The sequence below is a fragment of the Mobula hypostoma genome, chromosome 29 (assembly GCF_963921235.1).
Source record: "Mobula hypostoma chromosome 29, sMobHyp1.1, whole genome shotgun sequence".
NCBI classification, from domain to species: Eukaryota; Metazoa; Chordata; class Chondrichthyes; order Myliobatiformes; family Myliobatidae; genus Mobula; species Mobula hypostoma.
The window spans coordinates 13677206-13696388 of record NC_086125.1 but is presented as its reverse complement, the minus strand read 5'-3'; the positions used below and the strand labels follow the sequence as shown (position 1 = coordinate 13696388).

Here is a 19183-nt window from a genome sequence, read left to right as displayed (position 1 = left end):
GAGGTGACAAAATGTGCAAGCTTCGAGGATTTCCCCAGGTGCTCTGTTTCCTCACATGCTAAAGATATGTGGATTCCCAGGATAATTTGCTGCTGTAATTTACCCGTAGAGAGTCAATGAGTGCAGAAATTCTGGAACATCAAAAATTAAAGATACAAAAGTTGAAAGAAAAATTGTTGCTGATGGTGTCATGATGACTAGTTAAGATTAGAACCAGGTGATTGTTGTCCACCTAAAACTGGTTTCAGGAAGATAGTCAGTATATTAAAGGCGTTCGTGAATGTGTTCCCATAGATAGTGTCTGGAGAACCATGGCGAAGACAGGAGAAAAATGCAAGGAGAGGGAGAACAAAAGTTTGGCAAGGTAGGCTCAGGGAAGGGAAGCAGCAGACTATGATCACAGTGAGACAAAGTTCAGATTGTTACAACTGATTTGAAGGTGTGGAGGGTAAAGGACAGGAATTTCTTGATGTGGTATATGAATCTTCAGAATTCTGTGCAAAGAAACAGGTGTTTAGCACATTAATCCAATACTAATCTGATTATCAAATTTATCACTTAAGTGATGTGAAATCTTGTTTTGCAGCAGCACAAGAAAAATAACAATTCCAAATTAAATAGTGCAAAAAAGTAACAAAGTACAATAGATTACACCAATTCATTCTGAAGAAAGGGAAGCTACTCCTAAATCAGAGGATAGTTCTACTCACTGTCCCATCATGTCCCCCCCAAATCTACTTGTGGAAATCCAGTATACCCTAGACTCTGGCTCATCTTCACTGTTACCTTGAAATAACCTTTTAAGTGATTTGTCAAACACGACTTTCCTTTCATCGAATAGTGTTTCTGGGAGTAGGTGGGAAGGGGACTTCCTTTAGCTGTTGGTGCTTGTTCCACAGAATAGTGGGTATGCTATGCCGGTGTAACACAAGTCATGACACTTGCAGGCTGCCACTAGCACACAGGTGTTGATGTTAATGAAAACACCACATTTCACTGTTTCAATGTACAAGTGATAAGCAAATCCAAATCTAATCTTCTAGATTTGATTACCACTTAAGATTGCAAGACTCCTTACTGGTGTTTTTTCCCCCCATCTTTCACTAATTACTAAATTGTACTTGCTGGAGCTCCAGACAACTCTGGAATGTCAGATTGCCAAGCTGCCACAATTATGCCTACTATCCAAGACACCTGTTTTGGAACACTGGCTTTGGGTGTTCAGGAATGTGAAATTAAGTTCTAGTACATTCGCCAGCACTTTTTACTGAAGTTCAATTTAGATTTGGTACACTCCTACATGGTGCAGTTGAAACCAACACCAGTCCATTTCAATATTCTCACCATAATTAGTCTTCCATGTGATGACTAACTACTAAGTTTATTTGGCTTTTGCTGAATCTAACATCCATGTAAAGATCTGTTCCAACTAGCTGGGTTTGTAAACCAGCTCTTCCAGCAAATTCTAGTAGTTTTAGGCACTAGTGTTGTAAAGTTGCACAGGTGTCTCAAAAAGACTAGGAAAAAACTAGTCAGTTCACTCAAATTACAGAATCCAATTAAAAACACTAACTGCACCATGAAGCAACAGTTCCCAACCAGTAACCTGCTCAGATACTCAAGTTGTACTAGCACCATCTAGCTTCAAGCTTCATTGAGGGCAATGCATACATACCAAACAAGGTTATGTGTTACTGTAAATCAACAACCCAAAGCACACTGTACATCAGTCACACTCAGTTAAGCCTTGAGGGATAACATCTAGCATGGCACATTATAGCCTTCAGAACTTACTGATTTCAATTGCTTCAGATGATCAGTTATTCCAGCAATGTTTTCACTTCATCTTCTTTGTCATTTCATTTCACATCCTCCACACAGCTTGTTATTCACCATGTTGTTGCCCTCTAAAGAAATCACTTAAATCTGATTGCCACCCCAGATCTTTCCTTTTGCAGTCCTTTTTCACTTCTATTTTTAAAGTTCTGCCTTAAAGGTCAACATAGCAATTCAGGCAGCATCTGAGTATATTCACTGTTTTAGAACCAGCAGAATTTCTTTTGCACATTAAATGTTACTTGTTTCAGCATTAACCAGCAATGTCCATTCCACAAGACCATAAGATATAGGAGCAGAAGTAAGCCATTTGACCCATTGAGTCTGCTCCACCATTCAATCATGGGCTGTTCCAATTTTTCCAGTCATCCCCACTGCCCTTTGATACCCTGGCTAATCAAGAACCTATCAATTTTTCTATGAAATGCATCCAATGACTTAGCCTCCACAGCCACTTATGGCAACAAATTCCAGATTTACCGCCCTCTGACTGAAGTAATTTCTCCGCATCTGTTCTAAATGGACGTCCTTCAATCCTGAAATTGTGCCCTTTTGTCCTAGACTCCTCTACTGTAGGAAATAACTTTGCCAAATCTAATCTGTTCAGGCCTCTTAACATTTGGAATGTTTCAATGAGATAACCCCACCCCCAACATTCTCCTGAACTCCAGGGAATACAGCCCTGGAGCTGCTAGACATTCCTCATACAGTAGCCCTCAACTTGCCACAACCCCTCTACATCTTGGTAGAAGAGTTAGGTCAGTCACCACTATTAACTAGAAACTTCTGCATCTGGCAAAATGATGTGGTTACAAGAGGGATTTTTTTTTTTGGAAAAAAAAACTGTCCTGTATTTCACCATAGATGGCCGTTAGAAAGAACTACAAGGTTGCTATTACACATCCTGTAAAAGTAGTTTACAATTTCACCTATTCCTTATTCCACATTTCCCCTTTCAAGAATTTATACAAATCCTATTGAATATTGCAAATTCTTTGTGGAACTATTCAACAAACAAGACTTAACTTCTGATCACTCAGTACACATTCAAATCAGTAATACTTCCAAAAACGTATACTGATCAAAAAACTTAATTTGACCCAGGTGGCTTGTTACTTTTTTACAATTCAGAAAGCCAGTTATATTCTAAAAGCATGCAATGGCTGTTACACACTACTGCAATTCAGGATCCCTGTACCCATTTCTACAGAACTGGCTGCCATCCTGACCAGACAGGCTGTAGATACTGGAATCTGGAACAAAAGACTATTACAGGAACTCAACAGCTCAAGCAACATTTTGTGGACACAAAAGATAGTCAATGTTTCCGGTCGAGAACCTGCATCAGGATTAATGCAAAGGTGCGTCTGAACATCGACTCTTTCGCCACCACAGATGCTGCTTGACTTGCTGAGTTTCTCCTGCAGCTCCTTAAAGGCCCAAGCAGGTTTTTTAAAGAATGTTTTAATGCCAATTGCCAAGTATTTCAGTTTAGTAATGCCATTTCATAGAAAAATTTTGCACAAGAATACTTACCAGACAATAAAAAATATGCTCACATCTGGATAACAAGGGGTTAGATTCTATCAGCATCACTTGTTAAGGAAATCACAAAAACCTTTCACACCAGGATTACCCAAAATTATCTGATGATCAACCAAATAGAATGCTCCCTTAAAAGAACGCTAAAAAACAAACAGCACCAAAGTATTAGATCTAGAAGGCCTACTCCACATTACCTCTGAATAAAAATTTTAGAAATGGAAGATTGTAAAAATATCACAGGCAACTGCATTTACAAGTGCTTTTATTCAGGCAAAGCAATACAATACATTTTTACATCACTAACATTTGTAAAAAATGGTGTTTTCAAAACCAATGTTTATAAAGCTTATATTTTTTTTTGAATTTAAACATTTCATTATCCTGTCCTACAGCCACAGGCAGGTTTGGATCACGATTTACAAAGTACAATATTAAAAGTTACAAAATAGTTTTCGTGTTGAGATTCTGAAAACATTTATGCTGGACAATGACATTCATACAGTTAATTTCAACTCCCAGCTTGGATTAGGTAGAGATGCTTTGCTGGATACCAGTAACTCCACTTCCTTATAAAGTTCCAGAAGTCATTGGTGAAACAAGTGGCAATAGCACATCTAGTCAATTGTTAACTGAAGCTCTGGAAATGGCCAGCTTGTGGACAATTTCAGAAAAGGCATTGAACATATTTAACAAACTATAGACTTTTCCCATCCCCCCATCCCCAACCTTTTCAGACCTACACAGCAAAAACAAAACTAAGTTCTGTAGTTATACATTTCTGGCTAATTTACAACAGACATCACCTGCATTTTACCAATAACCATTACCACTGGGCAGAAGCCAGCTTACTATAGATCACCTTTGGCAGTTACAATTACTGCAATTGCTATGGAACCAGAATGGGAATTAGTAAACTTTGGCCCCTACCTTCGTCACGCCCTCTCCTGTAGATTTAACGTCTTCTTTTGGGACACTGAAGTCTGACAAACCCTCTTTTCAATTAACTCCAAAAGCTAACAAACCTGGGTAAAAAAATAATCTTGTCCACTTCAATGTGTATTCACTAGATCGTTTTACATGCAGTCCATGGAGTTCTCTGGAACTATACTTAGTCCACTTCCTGCCCCAAGTCCCTTCAGGGGTGTACAGCTGGGTGGAAGCATTGCATTCGAACTTGGGTCAACATTTTCAATATCTTCCATTTTCTCACTGACACCTTCCCAGTTGATGTGGAATCTCGTAACTCTTGGGTTTGAAGCCAAAATATTTCGCTGGAGCTAGAGGGCAAAGGGAAAAGGTAAAACTTCAGTTGTCATACCAAAATAACAATTAACCAGACTATTCACACGATTAAAGAATTTGATCAGAAAGTTATAGGGGCCTTGATTCAAATGCACCTATAATGAATAACATAACAAGGTGGTAGTAGGGTGGCAAAAGCTATTCTTTTTTAATTAAGAGTAATAGACGTAATCCTCAGAATTATAGACCCAGAAGTCTTATATCAGTGGTGGGCAAGCTATTGGAGAGAATTCTTGGACAGAATTTACAAGCATTTGGAGAAGCAAAGTCTTATTAATGATGGTCAGCATGGCTGTAAGGAGCAGGTTGTGCTTCATAAGCTGGATTGGTTTTATTGAAGAGGTAAAGTGGATGTGGTGTATTTAAATTTCAGCAAAGTGCCCAAGAAGGTTCCAGTGATGGGCTCAAAGTTAGGTGGCATGGGATAGAGGGAAACTTGGCTGATTGGATTCATAACTGGCTTCACACAAAATGCTGAAGGAACTCAGCAGGTCAGGCAGCATCTATAGAAATGATGAAACAGTTGACATTTCAGTCTGAGACCCTTCTTCAGGACTGAGAAGGGGGAAGATACCAGAATAAAAAGGGAAAGAGGGAAAGGAGCAGATCTGGGTGAGTACATGGTCGAAGAATTGGTGGGCGGGGGGAGGGGGCACCAGAGAGTGGGCTTCACTGAACTCCCAAAGAGATTTAAGCTTCTTCAGGGTAGGCATCACTGAGTTTTCACAATGGAGCAGCAAATCATAAACAAAAGTCTGCAGATGCTGGAAATATGAAGCAACACACAATATCAAAGGCATCACCAGCAGTAGTGGCAGAACTAATACAGCTACTAATTTGCCAGACCAGAGACCTGGATTCAATCCCAAACTCTGCAAATTACACACGAACACCACCAGTGAACATGGATTCCCTCTAGGTGCTCTGGTTTTCTCCCACATCCCAAAGAAGTTTATTAATTGACCACTGCAAATTGTCCCTAGTGTGTACAGAAGTCATGAATCCTGAAGGAGTTGATGGGAATGTAGCACGAAACTTGGGGGTTAATGTAGGGTTCCGCATAAATGTGTAGTCATTTTGTGCTGCTCTTCTGACCACATTTCAAAAGTATTCATTGGCAATAAGGGACTTGGCTAAAAGTACACTTTAAAAAAAAATGCAAGGCTTCATTTTGAAAAGCTGTTCCAACTAAAGTTTCAGCGCTGTGCCAAAAGCAGAGGTCATTACTGAAAAGGGCACATCTCTTTGGCAAGACTAAATCTGAAGGACTATAACACAAACATCCTACTGCAGCTGTATGACAGAGGAGGCATAAGTGGACCCGCAGTGGTGCAAGGGTACAAATACAATAACACTAACAAAACCTATTGTTCCACTGAAGCAAACATCAAGAAATAAATCACACTAAAGGTTAATGCAGATTTATCCTTCGTGTTACATGGGAGTAAGTTTAAGGCGACTGTCATTAATGTACTCAACATTGTGGCAACTTCAGAACCACAGGAACACAATGGTACTGACAGGAACAATGTCCATTTGCAATGAAAGACATCATATAAATAGGGCGATTAAAACTAAAGAACACAAGTGACTGAAAAAAAAAAACAAAATCTGAGATGGCAAAAGGTTTGATCATAGGACCTGGGTAGTATGAAGGCAAGACTGGATATGATATACCCGTTCCCCTAAAGAAAAGGAAACAGTTGATTTTGAGTTTTATTTTACCCAAAACAGGAAACTCATTTTACTATTCAACATCTAACGTTATTGGGAAACAAGCCTGGGAGGTGATGCTTTGATTACTCCAGAAGGAATTGACAGACTCAATGGCCATCTCTTACAGTTTATCATCCTATGAATGAGGGAGGGAATAAACACTCACAGAAAGGTGGGGCATGAAATTTACAGTATAGCACATCAGGATACATTTATATCAAGACTTGTTCCTAATCAATAAAAAATTCAGCACTGCCATTTGTCTAACTAAAAATATAACTGTTCCAAGCTCTGCTCACTTATTTTGTAGTCTGCAAGGCCAATCCTATAGGCAATATCATAGCAAGCCAATGCATACTATCAAATTCATTTAATGATTTTAAAGCAGTGACTTACAATTTTGCTTTTAATCTTAAAAACAAAACAATGAAATTATGTCATTCTTACTTTGGCATAGTCTGGTTTCATTGGTGGGTTCTCCTTTAATTCAGGATCAGTGTATTCATTATTTACATAATACCCAACACGAATAAACTCTTGATCTCTATACGTGCATGTGATGAGCACCACAGTCACACCAACTGCATCAGCATCTGGGATAAGACTTGCATTTGGAGCATCAGCCTGGAAAAGCAGAGGGGAACAGTGAGTTTTATTCAATTCAGAATGTCATAGTCATACTTCATTGATCCTGGGGGAAACTGGTTTTCGTTACAGCTACACCATGAATAATAAATAGTAATAGAACCATAAATAGTTAAATAGTAGTATGTAAATTATGAAACAAGTCCAGGACCAGCCTATTGGCTCAGGGTGTCTGACCCTCCAAGGGAGGAGTTGTAAAGTTTGATGGCCACAGGCAGGAATGACTTCTTATAACGCTCCGTGCTGCATCTCGGTGGAATGAGTCTCTGGCTGAATGTACTCCTGTGCCCACCCAGTACATTATGTAGTGGATGGACAACATTGACCAAGATGGCATGCAACTTGGACAGCATCCTCTTTTCAGACACCACCGTCAGAGAGTCCAGTTCCATCCCCACAACATCACTGGCCTTATGAATGAGTTTGTTGATTCTGTTGGTGTCTGCTACCCTCAGCCTGCTGCCCCAGCACACAACAGCAAACATGATCGCACTGGCCACCACAGACTCGTAGAACATCCTCAGCATCGTCCGGCAGATGTTAAAGGACCTCAGTCTCCTCAGGAAATGGAGACGGCTCTGACCCTTCTTGTAGACAGCCTCAGTGTTCTTTGACCAGTCCAGTTTATTCTCAATTCGTATCCCCAGGTATTTGTAAACCTCCACCATGTCCACACTGACCCCCCCTAGATGGAAACAGGGGTCACCGGTACCTTAGCTCTCCTTAGGTCTACCACCAGCTCCTTAGTCTTTTTCACATTAAGCTGCAGATAATTCTGCTCACACCATGTGACAAAGTTTCCTACTGTAGCCCTGTACTCAGCCTCATCTCCCTTGCTGATGCATCCAACTATGGCAGAGTCATCAGAAAACTTCTGAAGATGACAAGACTCTGTGCAGTAGTTGAAGTCTGAGGTGTAAATGGTGAAGAGAAAGGGAGACAAGACAGTCCCCTGTGGAGCCCCAGTGCTGCTGATCACTCTGTGACAATGCAGTACAACCCAAGCTCCATGGTGACTCTTAAGCTAAGCCCATAATGTTGCCAGAACATCCCAGATCACAATATTCCTCCAACCCAAACTCAAATATCACAACACCTTGCCATATCTAGTGAAAGACAGGAACCAAGAATCCATTGATCCACCAAAACGATTCTGAATTTTCTATTTGAGTGAAGTCCCCAAATACTCAACCACAAACCCTCATATTCTGGCACAAATAGACTAAATATTCACGGTTACATTCCCTACTTGCAGTTATTACCTTAGTGAAACAAAACCCCTACTTTCTGGCAGAAAATACAACACAAAGCATTCTGGGCCTAAGTGTGACATGGACATGGCTTCTGTCTAAGTTGCTTGGCTTACATTAAAAAACAGAAAAGTGAGAAAATTCTGTATTTAACAACCACAGTACAACCAATAACTACCCATCATCTGCTCTAGCTGGTCACCTGTAAGGGGAAAGCATGGTTGCCCAAAGCTCCTCACTTGAACCACTATTCTGCAATCTAAACTTTGCACATTAACAGCACAAAGTCAGAATCCCCCCATGCATTCATTCACTGCCTCTATTAGCAATCGAGCTCAAGTTGAAATGGGGCTGCCCATCTCCAGATAAGGTACTCTAGGGACTAGAATTAGTATTTATACTGGAAAGGGTGCATAGGGCAGCTATTGAATAATGTAGGACACCATCAAAATTGAAAATATAAAAACATTGGAAGTCACTCAGAATTAAAGTTGATACTAATTGATCAGTAGAATAATTTTTTTCTCTGTAAACTATACAAAATCCCATTATCTCTTAAGTTTAACCAAGATTTCTAACAGATTACAACTCCAAAGCCTCCGGTGCCGGAGAAAAACACTAAAAGGTACAGATGAAGCAATCTGCATATCCAGCTTGTGCAATGGGAATTCTGAGTCAAATATCCATTACTGACATTACTTATACTGAATAGGTTGCATTGAATAGCAAGATTCAACCTGCTGTGTAAAGTGCTGCACAAATTTTACCTAACCATGCAAAGTGACATAAGGCTAGTCATTACTTTTCAGATATAAAGAACCCAAGGATAATATTAACATCTGCATTTGAAATACTGAGTCCCTAGTTTATGCACTGACTCCCTTCCCAGGTGCCTGCATTTTCTCTGCAAATCAAACACTTTTCTATGGTAATCACATCATAGCCCCCTTACACACACTTGCTATTCTTCTTCTCCATTAAAAGCTACCCATATTAATGAAATACACTAAATCCAGCCACTGACTTGAGACATTACCAGCTGGAAAATGGGTTTAAAAATTGAGGGATTTGTGCAAAGTCAATTTACACAAATCAAACCATTCAGAACCCAAGGAGCCCATGTATTTTGGATACCTTGTGAGGTACAGAGATAAGTCACTAAGTGTACAAAGAGACATGGGCAGATGTTTCTATTAGTGGGGAAATCTCATACAAGGAGATAGTTACAATGCCAAAGCAGTTATGAAAATTGAACATGTTGCAGAGATTTTGAAATGTTCCACTCTAGTAGATTGTGAAGGTTAGATTATTGGGGTTATTAAAAGAGGAATCAGTTTACTCCACTAAGCAGTACAACTGGAGTAAAGGAACAAAGACACTATCTACTATTTAAAAAAAAGTAAAGTTCAAATTTTATAATTTTACTTTAACTTTCAATTAACCACAAGGCAAATAATTTGATTCTCACAGCAACAGATCAAAGTATATCAAACATAGAAAACCACTAAATTGGAGATTGACAACACTGGAAACATGCTTTAGATGTAGCACACAAATAAATGCTCCATCTGAAATCATTTGAATTGATACTAGTTAAAGGAAGTACCAAATCTGCAAAATCTTCAGTGCTATCTGCAACTCCTAATACAACTACTGCTGGCTATTGCAGAAGATAGAAGCAGAGCAATAGAAATCATGTCAGATAATTTGTGGAACAGAACAATTGAATTAATGTCCCCCAATAACAATGGGAAAAAAGTTCAAATGTAGAAAAATATGTTGGAACTACTTGGGCCCTCAACAGCATTCGGGGGGGGGGGGAGAAACAGTTAATAATTCGCATCATTCCTTTCATTTGACGTTACCACAATGTTATTGTTCTAGCAGTCCTAGAAATACCAAGAATTATCCATCAGTTTAAATAACATATCTGCAGTAAGCAACACCAGTAATCGCAATAAAACTTCGGTAAGTGCATCTAAACCAAAATCAATCCTAACAGGCCAAGCAGATCACAATTGCCACACCACTAATGTAAATAAAGGAATATTTTAGACGCAAACTCTATACGAAATAGTTAGGCGCTACGAACACCGAAAATTGCTCAAACACACAGGGTATGCTGATGCAGTCAGCGTTTTGTGCTGACTGGCCTGATCACACAGTACCTGAAACACAAACATATGACGCCCGGCCGGGACGGGTCCCACCAACACCGAGTCCAGCACCTGGTCGTGCTCCTCGCTCTCCGCAGAGCCCACGTATATGATTTTCCACTCCAGATCTAAACAGAAAAGTATTGACAATAAAGTGAGCGCCGGGGCCGAGAGCGCGCCAGAGCAGCTGACGGCTCCATTGACAAAACGGAATGCGCCAATCAGCGACGGAGGGGCGGCCGGGCGGCGCGCGCCTGTCCTCACCGTCCGGCAGGTCCTCGATGCACTCGAAGGTGATCTCGAACTGGAAGGGGTTGTTGAAGGGAGATGGGTTGTCCAGCACCACCACGTTCAGCACCTGCACTTTGGCCATAGCGAACGCGGGGGGCGGGGGGAAAGAAGAAAAGAACTGAGAAGTGTGGCTACCCGGGGTCCCCGCGATCCGCCGCCTGGTTTCCCCCTCCTCTTCCAGAGGCCGATCTCCGCCTTCCCTTTGCCCGCCGCCGCTCTCACATTGCGCGCCTCCCGCCAACCTCATCTATTTATACCGCAGCCACTCTCGCGAGAATACAACAGCAACGATTTCCCCTTTCGATAAACTTTATGCATAAACCGTTCTCAGTGCCGCCAGCTTGTCCAATCAGCGGCGGGGCCGCTGGCGGGAAAACCCCGTTTGGACAGCGGAGCGAATGAACAACTGGTGACTGAGGGGCTTCGTGGGGAGCTGGATGTTCTGACCGCGGTTTGAGGGCAGGGAGGGTGATGGATCGGGGGATGAGGGAACACCAGAGCCAATGGATGACAGAGGGACACGGGATCTGGGAGTTCAGAGCATGGTCTGAGGACGAGGTGGGTGATGGATGAGGGGAAAGGGGGGTGGATGAGGGGGAAGGGGATGGATGAGGGGAAAGGGGATGGATGAGGGGAAAGGGGGTGGATGAGGGGAAGGGGGTGAGGAGGGGTGGATGAGGGGAAGGGGTGGGGAGGGGTGGATGAGGGGAAGGGGGTGGGGAGGGGAAGGGGCGAGGGAGGGGTGGATGAGGGGAAGGGGCGAGGGAGGGGTGGATGAGGGGAAGGGGGAGCAAACGGAGGATTGGAAGTTGGCTGGGTGGGGGGGTGTGAGAAAGAGGTAGGTGGGTGTGTGGCTGGCAGGGATTAGGGAGGAGGCAAGGGAGGGAGTTTGGAAGAAGGGAGAGTGGGTGTGTGGAGAGGAGGGAGGGTGGGGCAGGTGATGGAGGGAGTGGTAGGGCGGCAGGAGATTGAGGGAGGGGTAGGGTGGGTGGGTAATGGAAGGAAGTTGAGTGGTTGTGGGAGGGAGAGTGAGGGTGGGTGATGATTGGGTGGGAAGGAGGGGAAATGATGTGTAGAGGAAGAGAGAGTGGCGTTTGGGAGAGAGGAGGTGTGGGTGAGAGGTTCTTAAATAAATATGAGTTTACTATGACTTTAGTGCTTTCCAAAGTATGATTCTAAAAGCTCTGGAATCTTCTTTATTCTGCGTTATTTGTAAAAGTGCTTTCTCATTGCTTAATGCGGTATTTGAACAATTGCTTTCTAACTGGTTAATTCTTACCTATAAATTTGAATGGAATTGCCCTTTATCTCAATGGATATAAAATAGTTAAACACCATGCAGCACCATCTTGATTTTCTTATTTCTTTATTTATCGAGATACGGTGGCAGAATGGGTCCTTCGGGTCACGCTGCCCAGCAATCCCCCGATTTAACCCCAGCCTAATCACGGGACAATTTACAGTGACCAATTAGCCTACCAACACATACGTCTTTGGACTGTGGGAGGAAACCGGAGGAACCAGAGGTGGTCACGGAGAGGATGCACAAGCTTCTTACAAGCAGTGGCGGGAATTGGTATTGTAAAGCGTTGCGCTAACCACAGTCTACTGTGCCACCTAATCTTAACTTTCTTGAGCACTCTCTATTCAAATTTCCTCTGTTCTACCAATTCTTAATAAAACGATCATGAAGCAACAAGATTTGTACCTCTTTCCTGGCTTCTAAAAGAATCTTGGTTCCAAAACATCAGAATCCAACACACATATGCTTGATCTTGGGGACAGCAGTACTGGTTTCATTTCCTTCACTCCACTTGTAACTGTTGCACCTTACAGTTGTGTGTTTTTAATACCATTTACAAAAATACTGGTGCCTAAATTGAGTGCTTGTTGTGCATTTTCTGAATTATGGACTAAGACTGGCGATGGGGTTGGGGGGGGGGGTGAAAGCAGACCAAGGAATACTCAGACTTCAGGGATGGGATTTTCCCTCTCAAGAGAGATTAGATGGTCTAGGTATGTATTTTCTGGAGTCTGTGAGGAATCCACACAGAAGCTGAGGTTAGCACTTAGATCAGCTATGATCACATCCAATGTTAGGGCAGGCTTGTGGGGCCTGGTAGTCATTTCCTGCTTCTGTTTTCTTGGATGTGGAGAGACTGCCAGCAACAGAATGACTCTTAATTATACAAGGAAGAAGTGCATGCCCTTCTAGGAGCTGTGTAAGCCCTTAGAAAAACACGTACAGGTTCCTGTTTTAAAGTCTCATCTGAAGGATTTCTATCATTAATCCATTCAGTTGACATTGTAGATTATGTGCTCATTAGAATTTGAAATTTAGAAATCAACAACAAGGAGGAAAGTAAGAAACTCAGTTAAATCAAGCACACCTGGGATATTGATTCTGAATTAATAGATCTGGACTACTGGAAGCTATTATTTCTGCAGCACAATCTTAATTCGCATTTTTTCAATTCCTAGGTGAGCACAGGGATCAGTGAATTGGGAGGGGGAGGGACAGTGGTGAAAGAATCTCAGGAGCTCGGTCCCCAGTGAGTGGCAAACACCTGGTAAGTATCAGAATTTCTGAAGAGTCAAATGGTGGGTTATCTGAGTTTTACTGTATGATGCAGGCCAGTTAAATAGGCAGAAGCCATTTATACAATGCAGGAGACCCTGTGTTATGACTGTTCAGGTAGGGGAAATTTCCCCTTAAGGAATTAAATTACTACCCAAAAAATCTGAGATGCAGAATAACATTTGGTCTTAGTGAATTTATGTGTGAAATACATTAAATGCTGTGGGGCAATAAGATTTGGGTATGGCATCACCATGTCAATCGGGTTTGCAGTCACAGCTGAGTCCCTCCTTTGCCATACTCCATCCAGTCCAAGGGCATGTAAACCACCACCTCAGTGCAGTGATGCCACTTTCTTCACCTACAGTATGGGGGGCATATTTGATGCATTGAATCATACAGAGTGCACAGTAGCCATAGCCAGCTCCTTAAAGTAATCCCTCGTACTTTGCTACACTTTCACTACTTCCTTCCAGTCGGGACATCTGAGGAGTCCATTTTTAGAAAATGGGGCTTCTCCCCCCACAATATTTGGAGACTCTGCTGCATCTCTATTTCTTTTTTTTTAATCCCCTTCCCCTCAGACAGAACAGCTGTTGTTTCCCCCTGTCCCATTTCTCTCTCCAGACCTACCCAGTTCCTCCTATTCCCGAGTTTCATTTTCTTTTCAGATTCCAGCATCGGCAGCCCTTTGTCGCCTCCGCCCTTACCCTCCCAGCTTCTGTCACAATTTCCATTCTTGCTTCCTCTATCTGCCTATCATCTCTCCACACAAGCGTCCACCCATCACATGCCTGCCCTTGCTCCACCCCTTCACTTCCTTATACTGAAACGTAGAGGGCAATAATGAGTATAAAGGGTGAAGGCTCTCGATCTGAGATGTCGACTGTCCATCTTGCTCCACCCTGGTTGCCGGACTCCTCAGTCCACTCAATATCTTGTTTGTTGCCACACTTTTCAGCATCAGCAGGTTGCTGTGTCTTCACCAATTGGCCACATCACCTGCTGAACTCCTACTCCACTTTGCTCCAATGAACCCTTGTGAAATCTTGTCCCTTTCCCTGATATTCCCACTTCTTAAACTCTTTCCTGATCTACGAGTCTTTCAGAGAAAATGCCTTGCAGGTGAGGCATGCAGCAGTGACTCATGGAGATGCAGGGTGTCGTTTGGAGACATCAATCACTCCTTTTCACCAACAAATGCTGTTTGACCCATTGACTGTCCAACAGTATTCTGTTGCCGATGGGGACTTGGGACTGCTTGTCTAGGATTCCCTGAAGGTTAATTTGCAGGTTGAGTCTGTGGCGAGGAAGGCAAATGCAATGTTAGCATTTATTTCAAGAGGACTAGAATATAAAAGCATGGATGTAATGTTGAAGCTTTATAAAGCACTGGTGAGGCCTCACGAGTATTGTGAGCTGTATCGGGTCCCTTATCTTAGAAAGGATATGCTGAAACCGGAGAGGGTTCAAAGGAGGTTCACAAAAATGATTCCAGGTTTGAACAGCTATTCATATGAAGAGTGTTCGATGGTTCTAGGCCTCTATTCACTAGAATTCAGAAGAATACCGGTGACCTCATTGAAATCTATCGAATGGTGAAAGGCCTTGATAGAGTGGATGTGGAGAGGATGTTTCCTATGGTGGGAGAGTGTAGGACCAGAGGACACAGCCTCAAAATAGAGGGGCATCCTTTTAGAGCAGCAATGACAAGGTTTTTTTTTGCCAGAGAATGGTAAATCTGTGGAATTCTTTACCACAGGCAGCTGTGGAGGCCAAGTCTGTATGTATATTTAAGGCAGAGGTTGATAGAGTCTTAATTGGTCAGAGCATGAAGGGATACATGGAGAAGGCAGGAAATCAGGGCTAAGAGGGAAAATGGATCAGCCATGATAAATTGGTGAAGCAGACTCGATGGTCCAAATAGCCTAATTCTGCTTCTATGTTTTCTGGTCTTATACGGCATGCAGAAGAACCACATTGCTGCATTAAAATGGGTTAAAAATATTGCAAGATGGCAGTTTTCCAGAAATGCAGTCCCTCCGTGACGTGGTGGTTGGCTGTTATATGCATTAAACTTGTCCCTGAATATTCCTGATAATATGGACTGTGCTCCAGTTCAAAGTGCAGGAACAAAGAAACCCATGTGTATTTATGCAAAACTCCATCAAAGGGCTTTCAACTGAGATAGTCATTAGTAAAACAAACAGAAACCTGGGGCTTGTAAATAGACACATTTAGTATAAAGGCAGGGAAGGTACATTGGAGTTAATTGGAGCGTGGCAAGAGCATCACCCAGATCTGGCCTCCAGGCATAGGGATAAATGTGGAGGCTCAGCAGGGATATGGGAGCATCTTAATAGAATGGATCAGGAATGATGCATTTTATCTGTAGGGAAACACTGGGTTTGTTTTCCTTCGAGCAATGGATTTTAACAGGAGACTTGATAGATCTGCTCAAAATTCTGACCAGTATGAGTGAAAGGAAGTCGTTCCATGGTTGGGGGCATCAGTTTAAGACTTTGGCAAAGCAGAACTCATGATCTTAAACTTGTGCACCTTTGGGGATGGTGGAAGCAGAATGAAGCTCTGCTTTTGGAGAGGAATTTGAGGGAATCAGTTACAGAGCCATGGGGGATTGGGATTACTGCACCAGGAGCCCTTTTGGATTAAGAGGTTTCCAACAAGTGAAAACATCTCTACATATACCCTGTCTAGTTCCCTTATATTTTAATAAGGTCAACCCTCATTCTTCTAAAACTCCAAGCAATACAGACCTAAACCATTTAACCTCATTGCATGTTTGGCACACTTACACCCATGACTGTATACTCTCTATGCCCATGACTGTGTCACCACCCTCAGCTCCAATCTGCTAATTAAATTTACAGATGATTAGATTAGATTAGATTATGAGGACACGCAGTCCTCTTTTATTGTCATTTAGTAATGCATGCATTAAGAATGTTCCTCCAGTGTGATATCACAGAAACACAAGACAGACCAAGACTGAAAAAACTGACAAAAACCACATAATTATAATACATAGTTACAACAGTGCAAAGCAATACCATAATTTTATAGAAGAACAGACCATGGGCACGGTAAAAAACGTCTCTAAGTCTCTCGAAAGTCCCTACTTCTCACGTAGATGGTAGCAGGAAGAAAACTCTCTGCCATGAGCTTCCAGCACCACAAATTTGCCAATGCAGCATCCTGGAAGCACCCAACCACAGTCCGACTCTCAGCCCGTTCGAAAACTTTGAGCCTCCAACCAGCCCTCCGACACCAAGCACCGTCTCTGCCAAGCGCTTCAACCCCGCCCCAGCCGCCAGCAACAGGCAAAGCTGAGGATTTGGGGCCTTCTCCTCCGGAGATTCTCGATCGCACAGTAGCAGCGGCAGCAAACCAGGCATTTCAGAAGTTTCTCCAGATGTTCCTCCGTGCTTCTCATGTCCATCTCCATCAAATCAGGATTGTGCACGGCCCCTATTTAACAAATACGATATCATTTCACCGGCGAGGCCGTGCGTGCTGTGTCGTGCCGCCATCTTCTCCTCCCACCACCCCCCCCGCATTGATTGGCCTTATCTCAAATAATAATGAGGCAGTCTACAGAGAAGAAGACATCGCCCTGACACAGTGGTGTCAAGAAAACAACCTCTTCCTCAATGTCGCAAAAACAAAGGAGCTGGTTGTGGACTGCAGGAGGAATGGAGACAGGCTCACCCCTATGGACATTAATGGATCTGGGGTTGAGAGGATGAACAGCTTCAAGTTCCTTGGCATCCACATCACTGAGGACCTCACTTGGTCTGTACATACCGGCTGTGTGGTGAAAAAGGCACAACAGTGCCTCTTTCACCTCAGACGGTTGAAGAAGCTCGGCATGAGTCCCCAAATCCTAAAGACTTTCTACAGGGGCACAATTGAGAGCATCCTGACTGGCTGTATCACTCCCTGGCATGGGAACTGTACTTCCCTCAATCGCAGGATTTTGCAGAGAGTGGTGTGGACAGCCCAGTGCATCTGTAGATGTGAACTTCCCACTATTCTGGACATTTACAGTGACAGGTGCGTAAAAAGATCACTGGGGACCTGAGTCACCCCAATCACAAATTGTTCCAGCTGCTATCAGCCAGGAAACGGTACCACAGCATAAAAGCAGAACCAACAGGCTTCAGGAAAGCTTTTTCCACCAGGCCAGCAGACTGACACAACTCATACTAACTCATGAGTTATACTGACTCATACTAACTCATACTGACACAATTGTATTTCTAAGCTATAATGACTGTTCTGTTGTATATCTTACTGTACATGCTATTTATTACAAATTACTATAACTTGCACATTGCACATTCAGAGGGAGACTTAACGCAAAGATATTTACTCCTCGTATATGTGAAGGATGTAAGAAATAAAGTCAATTCAATTATCTTCATTGGTCGGGATATTGAGTACAGCAGTTGGGGCATTATGTTACAACTGTAGAATGTAAGTGTTGACAAGGCCTCATCTGGAACATTTCAGGCATTTCTGATTGCCTTGTATAGAACAGTTTCATTAAACTGGAAAGAGATTTATATGGATGTTATCAGAACTGGAGAGTTTGTATTACATGGTGAAGCTGGACAGGCTACAACTTATTTCCCTGGAACATAGAAAATTAAGGGGTGATCTTAAGAGGTTTATAAAATCTCAAGGGAGATCGATAAGGTAAATAGTCACAATCCTTTCCCCAGGGAAGGAGAGCCCAAAACTAGAGAGCATAGTTTCAAAGTGAAAGGGGACCTGACGGACAACCTTTTCACACTGAGGATAGTGTGTATATTAAATGCCCTGCTTGAGGAAGTGGTAGAGGCAGGTACAATGATGACTTTGGAAGATACATGGATAGGAAAGATTTAGACTGATGTGGGCTAAATCCAGGCAAATGGGACTAGCTCAGTCAAACAGCTGGTTTGGCATGAACAAGATGGGCTGAAAAGCCTGCTTTCTATGCTGTTTTACTCCATGCCTCTTGATAAGTCAGATTGGAAAGTCCTTGCACCTTGGACTGTTAAATCATCAATCTGCTATACTATCGTTGTGGAAGTTCATGGCACAGAGAGGAAGCTGTTTGTGCAGCATGGTAGCATGGTGGTTAGCACAGCGCTTAACAGTACCAGAGACCGGGGTTCAATTCCCACCACTGCCAGTAAGGAGTTTATACATTCTCCCCGTGACTGCATGGGTTTTCTCCGGGTGCTCTGGCGTCATCCCACAGTCCAAAGACTTACCAGTTGGTAGGTTAATTGGTCATTGTAAATTGCCTGATGATTAGGCTAGGTTTAAATCGGGAGTTGCTGGGTGGCGTGACTCGAAGGGCCTATTCCACGCTGTATCTCAATAAATAAAAATAAAAAGCTAGACAACTAACTATGTTGATAATTAAATATTTAAGTGATGTTTGAGTAATCTTGTACATATACTGTATGATTAAGCATTCTTGTTCATTTAAATAATTCATTACAGGTTATATATAAAAAACGTTAATTGCGTATGTCATCACACTACCACTTGATACCTGCAGCCCTCGTTTAAAGTAAACACCAACTAGACCCTTATTCCCAGATTCTTGTGTCTTCATTGAATAAGTTTAAAGTTTTGAAGTTACAAAACATAACAATATGAACTTCTTAGATTAATGCCACATCACATTTCTTGACCTGTACTGTATAATTGTTTATCTAACCCAGTGGGTTGTTGTTATGTCTCCCACTCGCTGTGAAAAATGGGGGACACCTCCCTCTCCCTTGCGAAGGAGAGAGAGAACCTGTGGGTTGTTGAATTTCGGATGAAATGCAAAACTTTTGGGGTAA

General features: G+C 42.5%; 1 protein-coding gene across 1 annotated transcript; it reads right to left on the bottom strand.

The window, feature by feature from the left end:
• Positions 1-3632: 3632 nt before the first annotated feature.
• On the bottom strand, positions 3633-10988 carry LOC134339482 (histone chaperone asf1b-like). Its single transcript, XM_063036033.1, has 4 exons — positions 10715-10988; positions 10463-10578; positions 6847-7023; positions 3633-4658 (listed from the first exon to the last, which is right to left on the bottom strand). Exons 1-4 carry the CDS (start codon positions 10986-10988, stop codon positions 4455-4457), a joined length of 771 nt encoding a protein of 256 aa, XP_062892103.1. The 3' UTR covers positions 3633-4454.
• Positions 10989-19183: the final 8195 nt, after the last annotated feature.

Bases quoted from the DNA above. Each gene is read 5' to 3' on its own strand.
- LOC134339482 (XM_063036033.1), bottom strand. From the start codon at position 10,988: ATGAGGTTGGCGGGAGGCGCGCAATGTGAGAGCGGCGGCGGGCAAAGG. The intron at 10,579-10,714 runs GTGAGGACAGGC...TTTTCTGTTTAG, and splicing joins CATCGAGGACCTGCCGGACG to ATCTGGAGTGGAAAATCATA. The intron at 4,659-6,846 runs GTAAGAATGACA...TTTGCCCTCTAG, and splicing joins TGAAACCAGACTATGCCAAA to CTCCAGCGAAATATTTTGGC.